At 46.5% G+C, this 22,457-nt stretch overlaps 1 protein-coding gene and 1 pseudogene across 1 annotated transcript; one reads left to right on the plus strand and one right to left on the minus strand.

Moving 5' to 3' along the window:
• The window catches only part of LOC144605237 (uncharacterized), an 86,802-nt pseudogene that overhangs the window by 2,620 nt on the left and 61,725 nt on the right, over nucleotides 1-22,457 (plus strand).
• LOC144605517 (polymeric immunoglobulin receptor-like) lies at nucleotides 6,929-21,972 on the minus strand. Its single transcript, XM_078420889.1, has 8 exons — nucleotides 21,936-21,972; nucleotides 17,810-18,130; nucleotides 15,150-15,470; nucleotides 13,779-14,096; nucleotides 11,739-11,837; nucleotides 8,641-8,744; nucleotides 7,556-7,646; nucleotides 6,929-6,936 (listed from the first exon to the last, which is right to left on the minus strand). The coding sequence occupies exons 1-8, from the start codon at nucleotides 21,970-21,972 to the stop codon at nucleotides 6,929-6,931; spliced, it is 1,299 nt and encodes a 432-aa protein (XP_078277015.1).

Below are 22,457 nucleotides of genomic sequence, written 5' to 3' on the forward strand. Positions count from 1 at the left end.
CGCGGGCTGGTCAAACGACCCCACTGATCCCTGAGGTGCGGGCGGGGAGCGGGCTGGTCTGCTCCGGGAGGACTGAACGCAGTCCTGTTGAGCTCTGGGGACTGAATCCCTGTTCCTGATTCTCCGGGTATTCAGACCGTGGGCAACACTTGTTTCTCACTGATCTGTTCCTGAAGGATTATTGGTTTGAGTGTGAATGCAAACCTCTGACAGGGTGACATTTCATACGGTTCAGAGGCAGGGAAATGTGGTGAGCATCCCACTTGAAGTGGGTGGCCGCTCAGTGGGACAGAGCCCGCACTGGGTGAGAGCAACATGAGTGGGGTTTCCCCACCCCCGCCCGCTCCCCGCAGGTCTCTGCACCGCTGCGGAGCCTCGGGATATCGGTGCTGCCCTGAACCTACCCGGAGAAAACATGGATCAGGCATTTCAATGGAGACATCAAGTCCATCCCTGAGAAACGTACCGTCAGATACTTGGAGATGTACGTCAAACCTTGGATTGTTGTAATGTGATCTAATTCTACAGCTGTACCATCCTCTATCTCCAGACTGAAGATTCACCACAGTCACAGTAAATATTCCTCGTGTCGGGTTATCTGTGATTGACACTCTTCCGCTCCGTCCGTGTTGTCCATTTGTTTCCACTAAAACTCCACACTGGCGGCCACTCCACCATTGACACCAGTATTTTGTGTTTGAGCGGTTCGCTGCTGCATAGGGACAATCGATTGTGATCGTTCTTCCCACAAATCCTGTTACATACGTCTCTGCCCACACCGCACCTGAAACGGAGGGGAGAAACTTTCAGATGGAGAGTAAATGAACTGTTTAATGGAAATAGATACATTTTGAAGATTACATGAAATAAAACTTAAATCGTTCCATGATGTGTCATATTGTTTCACGGCCAATGTCTCCGGTCTGAAGTGCAGTCGCTGCTGTTATTGCCCCAGTTGTGTCAGTGTTCTGTCCCCGTGACAGTACAATTTGGGTTCACTTCCCACTCCAGATCCCTGAGCAGAAACTGTGCTGGCATCGGAGTGCGGCACTGAGGGAGCGCGGCAGTGTTGCAGGAGCCGCCTTTCAACAATCCCAGGCGGTGCCCGGTCTCTCACCCGAAAGAAAGACCCCACTGTGCTGTTTCATTGGCGTTTGCCGCCCGCTGCTCTGCCAACATTCATCTCTCAAACGACACTAGGCCGGACCCGTGTTCAGACATTCACCGCCGGCACTGCCTTTACATAGCCCTGACTGAGGACAGAAGACGGACGAGTTATAATAAAGCGGGTCCCTTACAAGAGAGCGTTACTAGCTTGGAAACGCACAACGCCAGATTCGGGGACAGTTTTTCCCAGCTGTTATCAAGCATCTGAATCATCCTAACATAACCAGAGAGCGGTGCTGAACTCATATCTATCTCTTTGATGGCCCTCGGACTACACTTGATCGGACTTTGCTGGCTTTACTTTACACTGAACATCATTTGATTTTCATGTATCTATGCACTGTAAGAGGATCGATTGTAATCACGTATTGTCTTTCTGCTGGCTGGTTAGCACGCAACAAAAAGCTTTTCACTGTAGCTCGGTACACGTGACAATAAACTAAACTGAATTGGGGGCCAAATGTCCCGCTGCTCATCCGGGACAGGTTCTGTTCCCAATGACCCCGGCTCGCCCTGGACCTTTCAGCACGACCAGGCCGCGGATTGGAGAGAGGATGGAGAGAGATTTGGGGGAGGGTGGATAGAGCGAGGACAGTGGTTCAGTCTCAGACCCCGGGGAACTGTTGAATTTGCGACAGAGTTGAGTTGGACAAATGCAGGGAATATTTGAACTGACGAAATGAGTCCACAATCCTGACTTCCACCTCAGTTGTAAGCACATTTTAAAAGTGTAGAATTAACTTCCTGGTGAGTTTGGGACCTCTGACCTTCGGTCCGGGTGTCTTGGAGTATCTGCTCCAAATTCATTCGCTATTTTATGCCTATAAACCATCATCAGGATGCAATTAGACCATGTGTCAACAGTGGTTAAACTACGAACATAGTCTATATATTCAAATGTGATTTCAGATCCATCACCACAATGCACTGCGTTCAATTTCCCCCATTACATGTCTACACATACTTAACCATCTCTGATGTGGAAAGGGTGCACGGGACCCCAACTAACATTGATCATTGGAATATCTAGATCATGCTTTCACTCACCGGGCAGCGAGGTGATGAGGAGAATGGGAATCCACATTGTTTTATCCATAGTAACAAGGCCAGCACTGGACTGTCGCTCAGCTCTCTCTCAGATACAAACGCATCGCTCAAATAGCAATGAGGAAGATGGGAACAGGAACTCAGATCGTGAATCATATTGAGCCAGTAGCAGCTCGACACGTTACAGTGTGAAAGGCTCTGGGTTATATTTAGCAAATGGTTGGGTCAGATGATCACAGTGTCATACAGCACCGAAACAGGCCCTTCTCCCCAATGCGTTGGACCAATATGCTTAGCTAAGTTAGTCAAATTTGCCCACCGACCCATATCTCCCCAAACCTTCCCTATCCATGGACCTGTCCAATTGCCCGCTAAATGTTGGTATTGCAGCTGCCTGGACCACATCGTCAAGTATGATGGATCCGTAAGGATGGAGCGGCGGGTATCTCTGTACTCAGAGTCTGTTAACAATGAACAGTGGTGGGAATAATGGTAGACAAAATAATGCAGGAGCAACTTTGCGGGCCACTCTGGAGAAAATAGACATAATGACATATAATCATTGGAACTTTTGTTTTGTCATATTGCTGTTGACAAGGGGCAAAACAGGAAGCTGGCGAAAGGAAGTACGGCCTTTTCACCTGAAATCAGCTGAGGTTGATTGGAGTTCGACCCACTCCTCTCCTCTGTCACTGTAAGGTCTTTAATTCAAACTTTGAAGCACTATTGTCGCGATATTCATGTTTTGAAAATGACAATGAATGGGGTAGTGGACTGTGAAGACGTTTGTCTGGAATTACCACAGGATGGAGATCAGCTGGGAAAGCGGGATGTGGAATGTCACTGACATGTGTAATGTAACTCAAACAAGGGCAAAGTGATACACTTAGTGAAGATAAAGCAAGGTAGAATATGCACGGTGAACTAAATTGTTGACTTGTGTTCTTTGCAACACAAAGCTAATAAATTAGTAGAGTTGTGCTGATGTATATTTCATTTGTTGACTTTGTACATCTGCTTGCAACGATTAAATTATTTCTGTACGCAAGTAGTTGCAGTTTAATATAACTTCATATTTATTGCTGGCTATTGTTCAGTGTGTGTTACTTTCAGGGGGACAGTGCAGGTTATTCGGGTTGTGTACATCTGTGGTGTCGGTGTAACACACTGGCGTGTCCGCCACTGAAGTTTGCTGAGCGTTGGCGACTCACATTAAAGGGTCTTTTGTTAGGAGCTGTTTTCTGTTTACTTGCCCAACTAAGGACACTGTAGAGAGGAACCGACCATGCACCAAAACAATTTAATGCTGTCTTCATTCGCCCAAGACTTCTGCAAACATTGCTCAGCAAACAGTGTGCCAACGAGCTGGTCGCAAGATGCGGTGCAGAGATACGAATCGGAACATCCTTGTTTCAGCAGCGCGAGGAAAGTGTCAGCACTGCAGAACAATTCAATGTAAAGAAAGATATGACTGTGTGAACATAATAGATTAAAGTACATTACAAGCCAGTACCCACCTCTAAAAACAACGGTGGCATCGACCCGAAATGTCACATGTTCTTTCCCTCCAGTGATGCTGCCTGTCCTGCTGAGATACTCGAGCATTTTGTGTCTATCTGTGGCATCTCAGACCGTTTAACTCTCGCTCCCTGTGAGTCGCTTTGGGATGTCTTGCAGTGGGGAAAAGCTATTTAAGATCATTCCTCCCATTAGACAATTAACGATCTCGATTTGAACGGGCCAGGCAGCATCAGTGTGACACAGAAACTGTAAGTATCTCTGGCTACTCAGCACCCCGCGGATATCCCTGAACTGGGGGTTTATGAGTTCAAAGCAGCCTCTGGTCTCATTTCCTCGTCTCCTCGCTGACTGTGTGGAGAATATTTATCTTTGTCAGTGTGACATTTTACCAAAAGCAACCCTTGACTGTTTCCGAACTTTATGGTGTTACTCCATTATTGCCGGTCACAATTTATTATTTTGAAGCAACATCCTTCATGGTTCTTTCAAGGGCGGGGTTATGAGAAAAGCAACACAATGTATTTGCAGTTTCACATCCCGTTCTTTGCAAGCTGCAACTCAACCATTTTGTTCAGCACAAGAATAGACTTTCCACTATTGATAGTCCTTTAACTCATTTGCACGGTGGACAAAATAAATAACTCGTTGCAGCATTAAAATGTTTAGCAATATTACTGTACTCAAAAGACGCGAAAGTGGGATAAAATAGAACTGTGTGAAAGGGTTGATTGCAGGTTGACGTGGACTCGGTGGGCCAAATGGTCTGTATCCATGTTGTATATTTCAATCACCCAATCAAAAAAACAATAGTTGTACAAAAAGCGGGAAAGGCAGCATCTCTGGATGAAAGTAATGGGTGAGGTTTCGGGTCGAGACCCTTCTTCAGACTGAAGTCAGGGGAGAGGGAGATATTTGGATAAGGAAGTGTGAGGTGTGAAAATGAGACAAAGGGGATGGAGATCAAGGTAAATGTAGAATAGATCATCGTTTGCTGGGAGAAGGTATCCACAAAGCAATGAAGGTAGTCGGAGACAGTCACATTTATCGTTTGACTGGGAAGGGGGGGGGGTGCTTTGCGACGGAAAGCAAGGGTTACTTGAAGTTAGAGAAGTCAATGTTCACACCGCTGCGGTGTAAGCTGCCCAAGCGAAATAGGAGGTGGCGTTCCTCCAATTTGCGCTGGGCGTCACTCTGACAATGGAAGATGTCCAGGACATAAATGTCAGTGTGGGAATGGGAGGGGCAGTTAAAGTGTTTAGCGACCGGGATATCAGGTAGGTTTATGAGGACTGCGCGGAGGTGTTCAGCGAAACGATCGCCGAGAAGCGAGACCAAGCGCAGGCTCGGCGATCGTTTCGCTGAACACCGCCGCTCAGTCCACCTAAATCTACCTGGTCGATCCACAGATGCCGCCTGTCACGTTGAGTTATCCCAGCAATTTATGTCTACCTTCAGTTTAAACCAGCATCTGCAGTTCCTTCCTACATAAAAATTAGTTGCATGTCGGAAATGAAATCTGCAGATGTTGATTGTGCTTAGCGCGTCAGTCAGCATCTGTGGAGAGAACAATAAGGCTAATAGTCAGAACAATGTCGTGTCATAATTTTGTTCTTATCGGACAGCATGGTCTGAAACATTAGTTGATACATTAATGACTTAGACGAAGGGATTAAAAGTACCATTAGCAAATTTGCAGATGATACTAAGTTGGGGGGTAGTGTGAATTGTGAGGAAGATGCAATAAGGCTGCAGGGTGACCTGGACAGGTTGTGTGAGTGGGCGGATACATGGCAGATGCAGTTTAATGTAGATAAGTGTGAGGTTATTCACTTTGGAAGTAAGAATAGAAAGGCAGATTATTATCTGAATGGTGTCAAGTTAGGAGGAGGGGGAGTTCAACGAGATCTGGGTGTCCTAGTGCATCAGTCAATGAAAGGAAGCATGCAGGTTCAGCAGGCAGTGAAGAAAGCCAATGGAATGTTGGCCTTCGTAACAAGAGGAGTTGAGTATAGGAGCAAAGAGGTCCTTCTACAGTTGTACCGGGCCCTGGTGAGACCGCACCTGGAGTACTGTGTGCAGTTTTGGTCTCCAAATTTGAGGAAGGATATTCTTGCTATGGAGGGCGTGCAGCGTAGGTTCACTAGATTAATTCCCGGAATGGCGGGACTGTCGTATGTTGAAAGGCTGGAGCGATTGGGCTTGTATACACTGGAATTTAGAAGGATGAGGGGGGATCTTATTGAAACATATAAGATAATTAGGGGATTGGACACATTAGAGGCAGATAACATGTTCCCAATGTTGGGGGAGTCCAGAACAAGGGGCCACAGTTTGAGAATAAGGGGTAGGCCATTTAGAACGGAGATGAGGAAGAACTTTTTCAGTCAGAGGGTGGTGAAGGTGTGGAATTCTCTGCCTCAGAAGGCAGTGGAGGCCAGTTCGTTGGATGCTTTCGAGAGAGAGCTGGATAGAGCTCTTAAGGATAGCGGAGTGAGGGGGTATGGGGAGAAGGCAGGAACGGGGTACTGATTGATAGTGATCAGCCATGATCGCATTGAATGGCGGTGCTGGCTCGAAGGGCTGAATGGCCTACTCCTGCACCTATTGTCTATTGTCTATTGTCTATTGATTGTCTTTCCTAAACGCCTTTAACGTTTGGCAACAGGAGGAATATCCAGCAGTCTGATTGCAGTCTGTTTTTCATCTCTAAAGTTGCAGTCTAAACAAAACAAATTAGACAAACCATTCATTGACAACAACAATTTATTAAGAAGCGTTCTGATGCAGTGGTGTTCATTAATCAGTGAAAAACATTTTTTTCCAGGAAGTTAAAAGTATAGAATATAGTTTAACAGAGTGTCAGGCACCAGAGCAGCAGAAAACATGCAAAGGCTAAAACAATGGTTCGAAGGCGAGGAAAGAAACCTTGGAAGAGGTGACAAAAATTAAGACCAGTGCGGGAAATGGGTTTTGGAAACAGATATAGTTTGGAAAGTTTGAAACATTGCTTTGAAGACACTTTCATGAAATCGTTAATTGAATTGCAAGAGACATATATTCTGTCCAATTGATATCAGTTGACAAAGCAGGATGATGCCTAAATATTTCATCGCGGTGCTGAATTCCCTCACTGTTGGTGCAAGCTAGGAGTCTTCACTGTAATTCGTGGGCCGAGTGGCCAGGTTCTGATTCATCACGTCTCTGCAAAAGACAATGTGAAGTCATCAGACTCATTGACAGTGGGAACCACGCTTTATTTGACCCGACCACTCCCAACACAATGCTGTCTGCAAGGTGGACCCCAACGAATCCACACCAGGAACAGAAATCCACCCTGCACACGCACAACCTGACAAAACCTCGGGATATCATCCATATAGAGATTTGGTTTGACTTCAGGATATGAAAACGTGCACGGTTTCTTTGTCCATCAATGGACAGGATATTTGAATGCATTAATGGAAACCGCTTGGATACTTTCGGCGACGAGAAGGGATGGCATTGGTCAGAGTGTGGTGAATCTATGGATTTCATTGCCACAGGAGGCTATGGAGGCCAGGTCAATTCTTACCGGAGATGCTGCCCGTCCCGCTGAGTTAGCCGATGATTTTTATATCTATCCAAGCCAATTGATATTTTTAAGGCGGAGATTTTCACATTCTTAATAAATAAATATGTCAAGGGTTATGGGGAGATGGCAGAAGAATGGGATCGAGAGGGAAATATAGATCAGCTGTGATTGAGAGCGGATTAGACATGATCGGCTGAATGGCCTAATTCTGCTCCTATAATTTATGAACATGATAACAATAAAACTTACCTTGGAGGCTCTTGTGAAGAACGCGATTGAGATACTCCAGATCAGAAGCAGGAGAAAGAGCAGCCAGCGCCCCACAGTCCATGCGATGTAACTGAGCAAACGGCAAGAGATACAGTATCAATGGGAGGAAACGAGACGGTTTATCTTTCAAGCATTTACCTGTTATTTGCTTCCTAATCTTGGTGTAGTGGAGCGGGGCAAAGCAGGAGAGCCAATTGAGATCTGGGAGAATGAACGGGTGTTAGACTGCGGGGGGGGGGGGGGGGGTGGGGGTTGAGTTCGGCGAGAACAATAATGATCACCAATAACAGTCCTCATTGCTGAGGCATGGCTACAATACTGGGAATGAGACATTACACGGTTAAATGGATTCGGAAAAGACAAAGAAAGAAGTCATGAGATGGAGTAGTGAAACCAGTCAATACAGAGTAGAGAGACACGAAATGCTGGAGAAACACAGTGGGAGAGGCAGCATTGCTGGAGAGAAGGAATGCGCGAGGTTTCCGGTCGAGACCCTTCTTCAGACTGGGAGTCACGGGAGAGGGAAATTGGGGATGTGGAAGGATATAAAGAACAGCGTAATACCCTGGAAGAAAGAAAAATGCAGCTGATACGAAGATTATATTAAAATCCACATGGATAGACAGGAATAATTAAATAAAGATTAGTTCTGATGGTGGAAAGGAGGCGGGGCAATACAAATGGAAACAGATGAGACCAATTAATGAATTAAATTATAAATGATAATGCTTAATCTCACACCCTCGATATTACTTGGATTAACGCGGTAGGTGGGTGGATGGAGGAATCGTGTCCGAAAAATCGCTTAAAGGTTCGCTCATAAAGGCCTGGCTTTTATTGACGTTTTTATTTTCTAACGCAAGCATAACATATGTGTGTGATAGAATGTCAGATCTATTTCAATTGTACTAAGATAAATAATAAAGTCTTCCTACTTTAAAGACTATATTATGATGGAATATTCAGGGATATATTTTTTTTAATGGTTTGAAGGTTCAATGTGTGGGAGAGCGTCAGTTAACTCAGTTCGCTGTATTCGGTCTGATTCAAGACTGTTTTCTCACATTCTGCGACAGCGACGTTTTGTTGCACGACCCCATCAATTGCATGGTGATTCCACGTGATATCAAGGCGGAATGTCTTAGCCCATCATTCACAATGCATTTTCCTATCAACACCACACCAGAGCAAGTCACAGTAAAGCTAAACTGCAATACTTGGGTTTGGCAACTGTACTCATCTCGCAGCATGGGATGAGGTTCGCGATGGAGCGGTCATTGTGAATACTGCAGGGAACGCCATCTGAAAAGCAGCAAATGGGGGAACTTGTTCCTTTCATTCAAGTATTTCCACAACACAATGAGACGTAAACCAGTGCAATTCCACTTCTGATGAGTTAAATTATAGCTGATTCGCAAGTTATATACTTATATTTTTTATAGAATAAGGTGATAAGGTCACAAAGCCATAAGGAATAGAAGTAGAATTAGGCCATTCGGCCCATCAAGTCTGCTCCACCATTCAGTGATGACTGGTCTATCCATCCCACCTAGCCCCATTCGTTTGCATTCTCCCCAAAACCTCTAACACCCGTACTAATGAGCAATCTATCTGTGTCTGCCTTAAAAATATTACTTACTTTGCCTCCACAGCATTCTGTTGCAAAGATTTCCACAGACTAAAGAAAATTTTCCTCATCTCCTTTCCAAATTAACATCTAATTCAGAGGCTATGACCTCCAGTCCTAGACTCTCCCACTGGTGGATACATCCGCTCCACATCCACTCTATCAAAGCCTTTCACTATTCCGTATGTTTCAATGAGGTCCCCCCCTCATTCTTCTAAACTTTTGTTTACTAGATTGTTTAAGAGATACATTTAACTTTTGGTGACAGGCTTGAAACATGTACAAAAGCATTGGTTATGTTTTCTGATATTTGGGTTAATAGGATCCATTGAGAGACACAGTATGGAAACAGGCCATTTGGCCCTTCAGGTTTGCGCTGACCATCAACCACATTCACCCAAATCCTGTAGGAAGAAGTGTGGTCTAGATAGTTGCGGGAGTCAGTAGGTTTATAATAGACAAGTCGATAGTCTATCTCCTGTGATGGCGAGATCGAGAAAGGGGAGGGATGTTTGGAAATGGTCCAAGTGCATTTCAATGCCGGGTGGAGTGCAGGAGACCGTTCCCTCTGCAACCCTTCTGAATGGCCCAATTCTACTCCCATTCCTTATGATCTACACCTCCCTGGTTATCTCATCCTTTCCCATCCAATCCACCCCATCCCCAGGTACCTTCTCCTTCAACTGCAGGAAATACAACATCTGTCCCTATACCTGCTCCCTCGACTCTGTCTAAGCACCACAACTGTCCTTTCAGGTTAGGCAGAGTTCACTTGGACCTCCTCCAACCTGATCCACTGTATCAGGTGTGGACTCTTATACATCAGCTGGACCAAACGTTGACTGGGCTATTATTTCACTGAACTCCTGCCCTCAGTCCGCTTGAGATTCTATTATTTCCCAGTTGCTAAACACTTTACCCCCCCCTCCCCCATCCCATTCCCACACTGACCGTTCTGTCCTGGGATTCCTCCATGGTCAGAGTGAGGCCAAATGCAAATTGGAGGAACAACAGCACGTATTTCGCTTGGGCAGCTTAAGCCAAACGGCATAAATATTTCCTTTTCTAACTTCAAATAACCCTTGCATCACCTCTCTCTCCGTCCCTCCCCCGCCCTTGTACGAATTTCACGAAAAACACCAGCAATTAGCACATGGCCTCTTTCATTAGGAACAGAGTAGTTTACCATGGAGGATTATTGGATCTTTTCGAAGTTTCACAAGAATATTCAAGTCCTGTTGGAACAAGAAAACAAAAACTCAGTCTCGCTGCCTTTTACTTGTAGTTGAACAAGAGAGCATGCTTGTCCGATGTAAAGAATTTATAGGCTGAATCGGCAGGGCAATGATTCTTCAGTGTAATTTGCAGCGAATGGGAGATGTTGTCATGACGAGCTGCAGTGATGGTTACAACTCAGGTCGCCAACAGTAGCGCGGCGCAATGGCGCAGCGGTAGAGTTGCCTGCCTTACAGCACCAGAGACCCGGGTTCAATCATGACTACGGGTACTGTCGACACGGAGTTTGTAGGTTCTCCTTGTGACCCCGCGGGTTTTCTTCAAGTGTTCCGTCTTTCTCCCACATTCTAAAGACGTGCAGGTTTGTAGGTTAATTGACTTCTGTAAATTGTCCCTCGTGAGTAGGATAGAACTAGTGCACCGGCGAAAGTCAGCTGCTTCGACGTTTTATCTCTAAACTAAACTAAAGGAAGTGATTTCACGAGAGGGATACTGCCTGGGATGAAACATTACAGTTCGGAGGAGCGGCTGGATAGACGGCGTTTTTATTCCGCCACAGGACAGGAAGGAGGAACATATTACAGGTGTGCAAAGATATGAGGGACACAGGTAGGTTATCGTGGGAAATCAGCACAGCAGATGTGCGTAGAAGTGGAGAACATAGGGTTGGGTTAAGGAGTAGAATATTTGGAGGGTATCTGCGCAGGGAAAATTTTTAAACCTAGATGGTGGCGGCACATCAATTGTCAAGTCTGGCAAGACTATGAATGAGGGGCTGGTAAATGAGATTAGTATCGATGGTACTAAATGGTCAACATTAACACGGTGGACCAAAGCTGTAACAGTCCTCTAGGAGTTAACTGTGGCCACATTTACTGGTAATTTCTGTTCTCTTCCCATATTTGAGTTTCGGTCATGTGGAGATGATGGCGGGAAAGTGAAAGTGCTTGGACAGATGTCACTGCAAACCCTGTTTAAAGCTGTATTGACATAAGAGGAAGTTCTAGCCAGGAAGCTGGCCTACACCAGCACTGCGAAATCTATTTCTGGAGCCCAGCAACCAAGTATTGACAAATGGGCCATCATTCCATTATTTTAATCTTGATAATCTTATTTTAATCTTAATAACGGTAATTTCAGGGTATTAGGGGTTATGATGGGAAGGCAGGAGAATGGGGTGAAGAGGGGAAGATAGATCAGCCATGATTAAATGGTCTATTTCTGCTTCTATCACTGATGATCCTATGAACCATCCCACCCCCACTTCCCCTTCTGCTCCCCATCCCCTCCACTACTTACCAGTGCCGTTGATTTTCACGTGAAAACTGCAGGACACGCCATTGCTGGAGATGGACACGTTGACCATTTCACTGGAGTTTGACCCACGTTTATTTGAGGCTGTGCAATAATATTGATGGTGGTGGTGTTTGAAGGATTGACAATGTAGATCCAGGGTATTGTCTGAGATCTTTGAATCCACAGATGGGGTGTTTTCATACCAACTGTAGCTAATGGGAAGGGATCCCCGGCCCGACTCACAGGACACTCGATCTATTCCTCGCATGATTTTGTCCAACTGTGTAAGATCATCCTTCATCCACCTGCGCTCCAAAAAATAAAGTTCTCGCCTGCTCAACCCCTCCCTGTAGGTCGGGCCCTCAAGTCATTGCAACATCCTCGTAATTCTTCTCTGCACCCTATCCAATTCGACAGCATCTATCCTATAACATCTATATACAAAAACTCTCGTTTGTTTGTTCCAGTTTAAGAATAAGGGGTAGGCCATTTAGAACGGAGATGAGGAAAACCTTTTTCAGGCAGAGAGTTGTGAATCTGTGGAATTCTCTGCCTCAGAAGGCAGTGGTGGCCAATTCTCTGAATGCATTCAAGAGAGAGCTAGATAGAGCTCTTAAGGATAGCTGAGTCAGGGAGTATGGGGAGAAGGCATGAACGGGATACTGATTGAGAATGATCAGCCATGATCACATTAAATGGAGGTGCTGGCTCGAAGGGCCGAATGGCCTCCTCCTGCGCCTATTGGTTTATTTATATTGTCTATTGAACTACAACCAAAACGGTACACGATAGTGCAACAATTTTAGCCCCACCTTACTCATAGTCGTCCCTTTGATGGTAATGGAAGAAGTTTCTTTGAAATCGCTGTTATATTTTTAGTTATTCACTTTTTAAAGTTTAAATCTTTCTCCTAGAGAGGGAGGGGTGGAGGGAGGGAGGATAAGGGTAGTTGAGGGAGACGGAGTGGGTTGGAGGGGAAGGCTGGGAGGGGAAGGGGAAGGTGGAGGGAGGGAGGATAAGGGAGGTTGAGGGGAAAGGAGTGGGGGGAGGGGAAGGGGAGGGGCAAGGGAGGAGAGGAGGGAGGGCACGGAGGGGGAGGGGGCGGGGAGCTGCACCAATGCAGCAGAGGTTTGGGTCCAACGGGTCCACTTGGCCTAGTGGTGATTAAAACTGACCACAAATCAGACAAATCATCAGACAAATCTTGGATTCTCGTTTAAATTTCAGGGATTATCAGCAAGAAAGGGGCGCACCGGTTACGCAACAGTGTCGGACATTCAAAGCAGCAATCAAGCTGCCCATTTGTCTAAGCAAAATCAAACTGAGTATGCAGGAGTGCAATTTCGAAGGGGATCAACAGGGAAACACTCCAGTACTGATGAGGACAATGTCACCTACTCAGATGTTACATTTCAAAGTGACAGCCAAATTGCCCGTCAGAAACCTCCTCCTCACAATCCATGAACCAGATTTATACATCTCAGGGTCTCTCCATCCCCCCAGCATCCAGAACTACCATGTCTGCCACTGTACCGATACACAGCAGCACCATCACTCTTTGTTTTACATTTCCAGCATTTGCAGTTTTTATAATCTTCTTATAATCTGAAACTTTTCCACAATTCTACAATACCGACATTCGAACACTTCATTCGTGCAACAGTATCACTATGAACAACTTTTTAATTTCCTGGTATAAAATTGTTGATAGCGATACTGTGGCACTAATGAGGTGTGTGAATGGCGATATTGTGGAATTGTGTGTAGGGAGCGAATGGGAAAGTGGAATAACATAGACCTAGTGTGACCGGTGACCGCTGGTCGTTGTGGACTCGGTGGGCAGAAGGATCCGTTCCCATGTTGTATTTGTAAACTTCAACTAAACATTCCGGTGAACATTTTCTGCAACCTCTCGAAACCCTTCACATCTTTTTTTGATAAAGCGGCGATCAGAACTGTGCACCAGACTCCCATACGCGACCGAACAAAGGTTTTGTGTGGATGCCAAAGTGGAGACATAACGTCACTCACTGAGAAACATACCTTCAGATACTTGGAGATGCACTTCAAATGTTGGTTCGCAAGATGCAGTAATTCCACAGCTGTACCATCCTGTATCTCCAGAGTGAAGATCCTCCACAGCCACAGTAAATATTCCTCGTGCCGGATTATCTGTGATTGACACTCTTCCGCCCTGTTCATGTTTCCCATTTGTTTCCACTACATGTGCACTTTGGCGACTTCTCCCACGGTACCAGTATTTTGTGTGTGAGCGGTACACTGCTGCATAGTGGCAATCGATTGTGATCGCTCTTCCCACAACCCCTCTTACTTCGCTCTCTGCCCACAGTGCACCTGAAACTAAAGAAAAATCGTTCAGAACTTGACGAGCATAGTTAGTCTTTTACAAACATATACGTTATAATATACATCAATGTGCACACGGGAGTCCGCCCAATCATTGTCTTAGGTCTGTTGAATTCCACCTAGATTGCGATGAGAGACAGATACTGTACACCGTCCATCACCATCTGCACAGGTCGTTCCAAAGCGCTTCCCAGCCAATGACGGTGGGAATGGTGAAGAATGATGTATTGAACATTGAGCCTGTTGCATTGGAAGGCGTTGTCTAGGGAGTCTTGGTGAGTTGCTGCGGTGCATCGTGCAGATGGTGCAAACTGCTGCTGCTCTGCATCAGTGGGGGAGGTTGAAGATGGGGTGTCTATCAAGCGCGATGCTGGGTCATGACGGACCGCGCACAAGTTCTCAGCGAAACCTTGGCCTCGGCTACGGTTGGCTTCGCCGATGTAAACCATTCTCACTGTCTTCTGGACTTCCCCTCTGAGCGTCTGCACAACTACCGGAAGCTGCATTTCACAATTCACTTTGCCAAATATAAGGGTAATACTTTAAAGAGTGACGGCCAAGTAGATTCACCTTAAATTTGTGAGATTACTGGAGTTCCTCCAGAGATTCGCACAAATTAACCCGTTTTAAATCCTGTCGTGATCAAGAAATTGTACATACTTGGTTATAAATAATGATGGATCCTAACTGAATGGATTTGGTTGCTTCCTCTGTCTCAAAGTGACTGTGAGATCTTAAGCGGCAGCCAGAAAATCATTTTAAAGGCATAAGCCGGAAATTTGAAGGATTGTACTCAACCCGTTGTGATAAGTGCAGGTCTTTCTCGCCTTTCGAAGCTCAACAAGACCCGGGTGAAAGCAACGGGCAATTATTTGCCTGTCCCCCAAACAAACTCTCGCATTTTACACCATGGTCTCACAATGGCTACAATGACACCGTCTGCAAACACCAAGATACCCACGAACATCACCACAAGGTGAAAAACTGTAGCTAAAAGGATACGAGAGGAATTGTGAAACAATATTCCCAAGGGAATGTAACACTCACCTGTATTGTTGATTTCTGTCACATAACTGCACGTTCCTGCTCCGTTGAAGACTTTCACGGTGAGTATTTCACTGGATTTTGTCGCACGATTACTTGAGGCTGTGCAGTAATATCCACGGTGTTGTCCTCTGAGGATTTCACAACTCAGATCCAGTTGATTGCTATTCGAGATGGTTGGATCCCCATATTTGTTCTTCTCATGCCACGTGTAACGGATGGGAAGGGATCCACGGGCAGACTCACAGGACAATGTCAATGAGCCTCCGAGACGTGAGCCATTTGTTGGTGACAGATATCTGAGCACAGGAGCAGACACAGGTTCTGTGGGAATGGAGCAAACATTCAGCCACCTGTGTGAACAGTTAAAAACCAAACACTTGCTAAATCACAGCAGCCCTTTATCTCTGCCCGAACCGTTCAGTTGATATCTCACCAGCTCATCTCCATTTCTCTGAGTGTGCGAAGCCCAGAAATCGAAGAACGTTAGAGTTACAAGAGGCACTTCACAAGAGCTCGTTCATGCCGACCAATATGTAATTCTTGATCGTTTCCATATGTCCACGTTTCTCCCTTGTCGCTCGTAATGATCCCAATCTACACAAATGTCCAAAATGTCTTTTAAATGCTGTTATTTTAACTGCCTCAACAACTTCCTCTGACAACAGGTTCCATTTACATATCACCCAAAGTGTGGAAAAGGTTGCCCCTCAGAACAGAAGTTGGGATGTTATGTTTCAGTTGAACATATGCTGTTGAGGTAAAAGTTGGGCGAATTGTGTTCAGCTTCGTGCACGGGCAGACTCACAGGACACTGTCACTGAGACTCCGAGAAGTGAGCCATTTGTTGGTGACAGATATCCGAGCACAGGAGCAGACACAGGTTCTGTGTAAAAACTTGCCATTATGGTAAATGGTACCTTACTATTCCCCCCTCTTTAAATGTTTCCCATTTTCCAATGTCCTCCACTTTTTGATTCCACACGTCGAGTGAAAGTGAACTTGCTTTTCGTGATTGATACATTTCTATAAGTTCCTCGCTCAATCATTTCCACACCAAGGGATGAAGTCTGAGTTTGTCGAATCTCTCCCTGCGTCAAAGCCATCCAGCCCAGGCAGCGTCGTCCTAAAACCTTTCTGCACTCTGTCCATCTATTCTTAGAGCCGAAAGATTAAAGCTGAACACAATTCAAAAAGTATGGACTCAACATCTGCTCGTCGGAAGCATATTATGTCAAATTATGTTGTGAATGTTCTCACTAATGAAGACCAGCCTACCCTGAACGCTATTCAATGCCTTGGAATTTAAAGGCGAAAAATAATTACAATCCCTTTAAGATAGACACAAACTGCTGGAGTAACTCAGCGGAGCAGCTAGCATCTCTCGAAAGAAGGAATGGGTGACGTTTCGGGACGAAACCCTTCTTGAGCCTGAGAATCATGGGACAGGGAGACAGAAGAGAAATGGAAGGGTCAGATGTGAAAACATGTGACCAAAGGTGACATTGCCAAAGGAAAATGTAGGCTGGATCATCGTCAGCTGAAGGGAAGGTGACAACGAGGCATACAATCATCCGCCCAAGCGAAATATGAGGTGCTGTTCCTCCAATTTGCGTTTGGCCTAACTCTGACAGTGGAGGAGGTCCAGGAGAGAAAGGTCAGTTTGGCAATGGGAGGGGGAATTAAAGTGTTTAGCAATCGGGAAGTGGCATCGGCCGAGGCAGACTGAGTGGAGTTGTTCAGCGAAACGATCGCCGAGTCTGCGCTTCGTCTCGCCGACATAAACGAGTCCACACCTGGAACAGCGCATATAGTAGATGAGGTTAGAGGAGATGCAAGTGAACCTCTACCTCACCCGAAAAGACTGTTGGAGTCCTTGGACGGAGTAGAGGGAGGAGGTATAGGGACAGGTGTTGCATTTACTACAGTTATAGTGGAAGATACCTGGGAAGAGGGTAGTTTGGATGGGAAAGGACGGGTTGACCAGGGAGTTGCGCAGCGAACGGTCTCTTCGGAAAGCAGAAAGAGGTGGAGATGGAAAGATGTGGCGAAAATGTCGGAGGATTATGTTCTGTGTGCGACGGCTGATGTGTTTATTCTGCTTACCACCGGGCAAATGTCCGGGTGGAGATGCTGCCGGGGGTTGGGTGGACAGTGGCTGCTGGGTTGGGGCGCATTGACCGGGCAGAGCGAGAGAGAGAGCGCGGGTTGGGGAGGGACTGACTGATGCCTGGGGTGGGGGCGGGGAGCGGACGGGTCTGCTCCGGGAGGACTAAACGCAGTCTGTTGAGATCTGGGGACTGATTCCCTGTTCATGATTCTTCGGGTATTCAGACCGCGGGCAACACTTGTTTCTCACTGATCTGTTCCTGTCGGATTATTAGTTTGAGTGGGAATGCAGTTGAGATGCAGGGTGACGTCATGCAGTTGAGAGACAGGCAAATGTGCTGAGCATCCCACTTGAAGTGGGTGGCCGCTCAGTGGGGCAGAGCCCGCTCTGGATGAGAGCAACATGAGTGGGGTTTCCCCACCCCCGCCCGCTCCCCGCAGGTCTCTGCACCGCTGCGGAGCCTCTGGATATCGGTGCTGCCCTGACCCTTCCCGGAGAAAACATGGATCAGGCATTTCAGTAGAGACGTCAAGTCAGTCGCTAAGAAACGTACCGTCAGATACTTGGACATGTATGTCCAACATTGGATCGTCGCCAGGTGTAGCAATTTCACATTTGTACCATCCCGTATCTCCGGATTGAAGCTCCTCCATAGTCACAGTAAATATTCCTCGTTCCGGGTTATCTGTGATTGACACTCTTCCGCTCCGTGCATGTTGTCCATTAGTTTCCACTAAAACTCTACACTGGCGAGTCCACCCATGGCACCAGTATTTTGTGTTTGAGCGGTACTCTGCTCTATAGGGGCAATTGATTGTGATCGCTCTTCCCACAACTCCTTTTCCATACTTCCCTGCCCACACCGCATCTGAAACTGAAGGAAAATCTTTCAGATTTTAGAGGAAATTAACTGTTTAATGGAAATAGATACGTTTTGAAGATTACATGAAAGAGAACGTAAATCGTTCCATGATGTGTCATGTTGCTTCACGGCCAATGTTTCCGGTCTGAAGTGCAGTTGCTGCTGTTATTGCCCCAGTTGTGTGAGTGTTCTGTCCCCGTGTCAGCACAATTTGGGTTCATTTCCCACTCCAGGTCCCTGAGCAGAAACTGGGCTGGCATCGCAGTGCGGTACCGAGAGAGCGCGGCATTGTTGCAGGAGCCGCCTTTCAACAATCCCAGGCTGTGCCCGGCCTCTCACCCGACAGAAAGACTCCACTTTGCCATTTCATTGGCGTTTGGCGCCCGCTGCGCTGCCAACATTCATCTCTCATCCGACACTGGGCCGGTCCCGTGTTTAGAGATTCACCGCCGCCACTGCTTTCACATAGCCCTGACTGAGGACAGAGGGCGGACGTGTTATAATAAAGCGGGTCCCTTACTGCAGAGTGTTACTATCGTGAAACCGCACATCGCCAGATTCGTGGACAGTTTCTTCCCAGCAGTTATTAGACATCTGATTTATCCTACCACAACCAGGGAGCTGCGCTGAACTCCTCTCTACCTCTTTGATGACCCTCGGACTATCCTTGATCGGACTTTGCTGGCTTTACCTTACACTAAACGTTATTACCTTTTCATGTATCTATGCACTGTAAGAGGCTCGATTTATTCATGTGTTGTATTTCTGCTGGCGGGTTAGCACGCAACAAAAAAGCTTCTTACTCTACCTCGGTACACGTGACAATAAACTAAACTGAATTGGGAGCCAAATGTCCCGCTGCTCATCGGAGACAGGGTCTGTTCCCAATGACCCCGGCTCGCCCTGGACATTTCAGCACGACCAGGCCGCGGATTGGAGAGAGGATGGAGAGGGAGTTGGGGCTGGGTAGATAGAGCGAGGACAGTGTTTCCGTCTCAGACTCCGGGGAATTGTTCGGTTTGCGACAGAGTTGAGTTGGACAAATGCAGGGAATATTTGAACTGACACAATGAGTCAACAATCCCGACTCCCACCTCAGTTGTAAACACATTTTAAAAGTGTACAATTAACTTCCTGGTGATGTTGGAACGTCTGTCTTGGAGTATCTGCTCCAAATTCATTCGCTATTTTATGCATATAAACTATTATCAGGATGCCATTAGACCATGTGCCCACTGTGGTTAAACTGCGAACATTGTCTAGATAATCAAACGTGATTTCAGATCCATCACCACAGTACACTGAGGTCCATTTCCCCCATTACATGTCTACACGTACTTAACCATCTCTGCTGTGGAAAGGGTGCACGGGAATGTCTTACTGCTGATGGTCAGCGCCTGCAAAATGCTCTTTATCGCCTGAATTTTAATGCCGGTTACTCAATAGATTTCCAATACTTGAATTCCCACGCGGGTAATGTCCGGGTGGAGAGGCTGCCGGGCGGTGGGTGGTCAGTGGCTGCTGGTGGTGGGGGCGCATTGACGGGACAGGGGGGAGAGAGAGAGAGAGAGAGAGAGAGAGAGAGAGAGAGAGAGAGAGAGAGAGAGAGAGAGAGAGAGAGAGAGACCGCGGGGTGGGGAGGAAGTGACTGATCTCTGAGGTGGGGGTGGGGAGCGGGCTGGTCTGCTCCGGGAGGACTGAACGCAGTCTGTTGAGCTCTGGGGTTTGATTCCCTATTTATGATTCACCGGGCATTCAGACCGCGGACACCACTTGTCTCTCACTGATGTGTCAGAATATTGGTTTGAGTGGGAATGCAAACATCTGCCAGGGTGACGTTTCATACAGTTCAGAGGCAGGGAAATGTGCTAAGCATCCCACTTGAAGTGGGTCGCCGCTCAGTGGGACAGAGCCCGCACTGGGTGAGAGCAACAAGAGCAGGGTTTCCCCACCCCCGCCCGCTCCCCGCAGGTCCCTGCACTGGCTGCTGCGGAGCCTGGGGACAACGGTGCTGCCCTGAAGCTTTGGATGGTAGCCAGATGTTCTAATTCCACAGCTGTAGCATCCTGTATTAAAGGAGCGAAGATACTTCACAGTCACAGTAAATATTCCCCTTGACGGATTATCTGTGATTGACACTCTTCCCCATCCGTCCGTGTTGCCCATTAGCTTCCACTAAAACTGTACACTGGCCAGTGCTCCTCCCACGGCATCAGTGTTTTCCGTGTGACAATCTGATCGACTGATACTCTGCTGCATGGTGACAATTGACTGGGATGGGTCTTCCCACAACTCCGTTTACGCGTTCCTTTGCCCATTGCACCTGAAGCTGAGGGGAGAAACTTTCAGTTGAAGAGCAAATTAACTGTTTAATGGCAATAGAAACATTTTGAAGATTACATGAAAGAAAATTTAAATCGTTTCATGACGTTTCATCTCGCTTCACGGCCAGTAGTTCCGGTCTGACGTGCAGTCGCTGCTGTTATTGTACCAGTGTTCTCTCCCCGGGTCAGTACAATTTGGTTTAACTTCCCCTCCAGATCCCTGAGCAGAAACAGAGCTGGCTGAGATCGCAGTGCCGTACTGAGGGAGCGCGGAAGTGTTGCAGGAGCTGCCTTTCAACAATCCCAGGCGGTGCCCGGCCGCTCACTTGGACAGAAAGACCCCACGGATTGGAGAGAGGTGGATGAGTTGGTGGATGGAGCGAGGACAGTGGTTCAGTCTCAGACTCCGTGGAATTGTGGGGTTGGGACAGGGTTAAGTAGACGAATGCAGAGATTGTTTAACTCATCATCTAGAATGGAATGAACTTCCCGGTGATGTCTGAAACTCTTTCCTTTAGTACAGTTGTCTTGGAGTATGTGCTCCACATTTAGTTGCTATTTTGTGCCTGCGACGATCCCCAGGGTGCAATTCGACCCTGAGCCAACCGTGGTTAAATTACTAACATGGAGTCTAGAAATTCACATGTGATTTCAGATCATACCATGATAAATAGGGAGTTTGAATCCAATTTACTCAATAATTGTAGGATTGAGAAACGTTTAGCAGCAATGGTGACCGAGAAGACACGAGATTATTATCAAACCCCATCTCACAGTCCCACCCAGACTGGTTTACTTGCGACTGCAGAACCCATACAATGTGCTTCGCTCCCACCCACCCCTCTACAATGGCCCAGAAGGAGAGAACAGAAACATAGACCAGGACAATAAATACAGGCCTTGTCAGCGCCTCTCGTCCGGTGAAGATCAGTAACAAAACAATTTATTCTACTTGAATTTTGGAGCAGAATCATTAATGTGCCATGTGGGTGATGCAGACCACTCTACACGGTCAGAGGCAAAGGGCGTGTGGGGAATGACTCCTTATTGTATGAGTAGGTCAGTCCGCCAGTCAGCTCCCTTGAGGAACAGAGCCACGACCTGAGGTTCACAAAACGTTTCATCGACTGGATGTTAAGGAACAGAAACCAATGTGAGGTTGAGAGAAATTATATTTGCGAGATTAATTCCACTTCTGGCTTCCTGGAAACACGACGAGCATTAGACATGTTTCTTTTTCACTGAAGATAACCGTTCCCATTCCTAAACATCCTCTAAATTGCGAACACATATGTCTCGGACATATTGGGCAATATTTATTTTCTGATAAAAAGACGCCGATAAAATAAATGAAGCGCCGACACCATAATGCACTGAGTTTCATTTCCCCCATTACATGTCTACACATACCTAATCATCTCTGCTGTGGACGGGATGCACGGTACCCCAACTAACATTGATTATTGGAATATCGAGATCTGGCTTGCACTCACCGGGCAGCGAGGAGATGAGAAGAATGGGAACCCACATTGTTTTATCAACAGTGACAAGGCCAGATGCAGTTTAATGTGGATAACTGTGAGGTTATCCACTTTGGTGGTACGAATAGGAAGGCAGATTATTATCTGAATGGTGTCAAGTTAGGAAAAGGGGACGTACAACGTGATCTGGGTGTCCTAGTGCATCAGTCACTGAAAGGAAGCATGCAGGTACAGCAGGCAATGAAGAAAGCCAATGGAATGTTGGCCTTCATAACAAGAGGAGTTGAGTATAGGAGTAAAGAGGTCCTTCTGCAGTTGTACAGGGCCCTTATGAGACCACACCTGGAGTACTGTGTGCAGTTTTGGTCTCCAAATTTGAGGAAAGATATTCCTGCTATTGAGGGCGTGCAACGTAGGTTTACTAGGTTAATTCCCGGAATGGCGGGACTGTCATATGTTGAAAGACTGGAGCGACTAGGCTTGTATACACTGGAATTTAGAAGGATGAGAGGGGATCTTATCGAAACGTATAAG

This window comes from Rhinoraja longicauda, chromosome 24, assembly GCF_053455715.1.
Source record: "Rhinoraja longicauda isolate Sanriku21f chromosome 24, sRhiLon1.1, whole genome shotgun sequence".
Classification (NCBI taxonomy): Eukaryota; Metazoa; Chordata; class Chondrichthyes; order Rajiformes; family Arhynchobatidae; genus Rhinoraja; species Rhinoraja longicauda.

Excerpts from the sequence above, each read along its gene's own strand:
- LOC144605517 (XM_078420889.1), bottom strand. The coding sequence starts at position 21,972 with ATGTGGGTTCCCATTCTTCTCATCTCCTCGCTGCCCG. Across the intron at positions 15,471-17,809 it reads ACATGTCCAAGTATCTGACG|AACCTGTGTCTGCTCCTGTG; the intron begins GTACGTTTCTTA and ends CCATTCCCACAG. Across the intron at positions 7,647-8,640 it reads AAACGTCGCTGTCGCAGAAT|TTACATCGCATGGACTGTGG; the intron begins GTGAGAAAACAG and ends CCGTTTGCTCAG.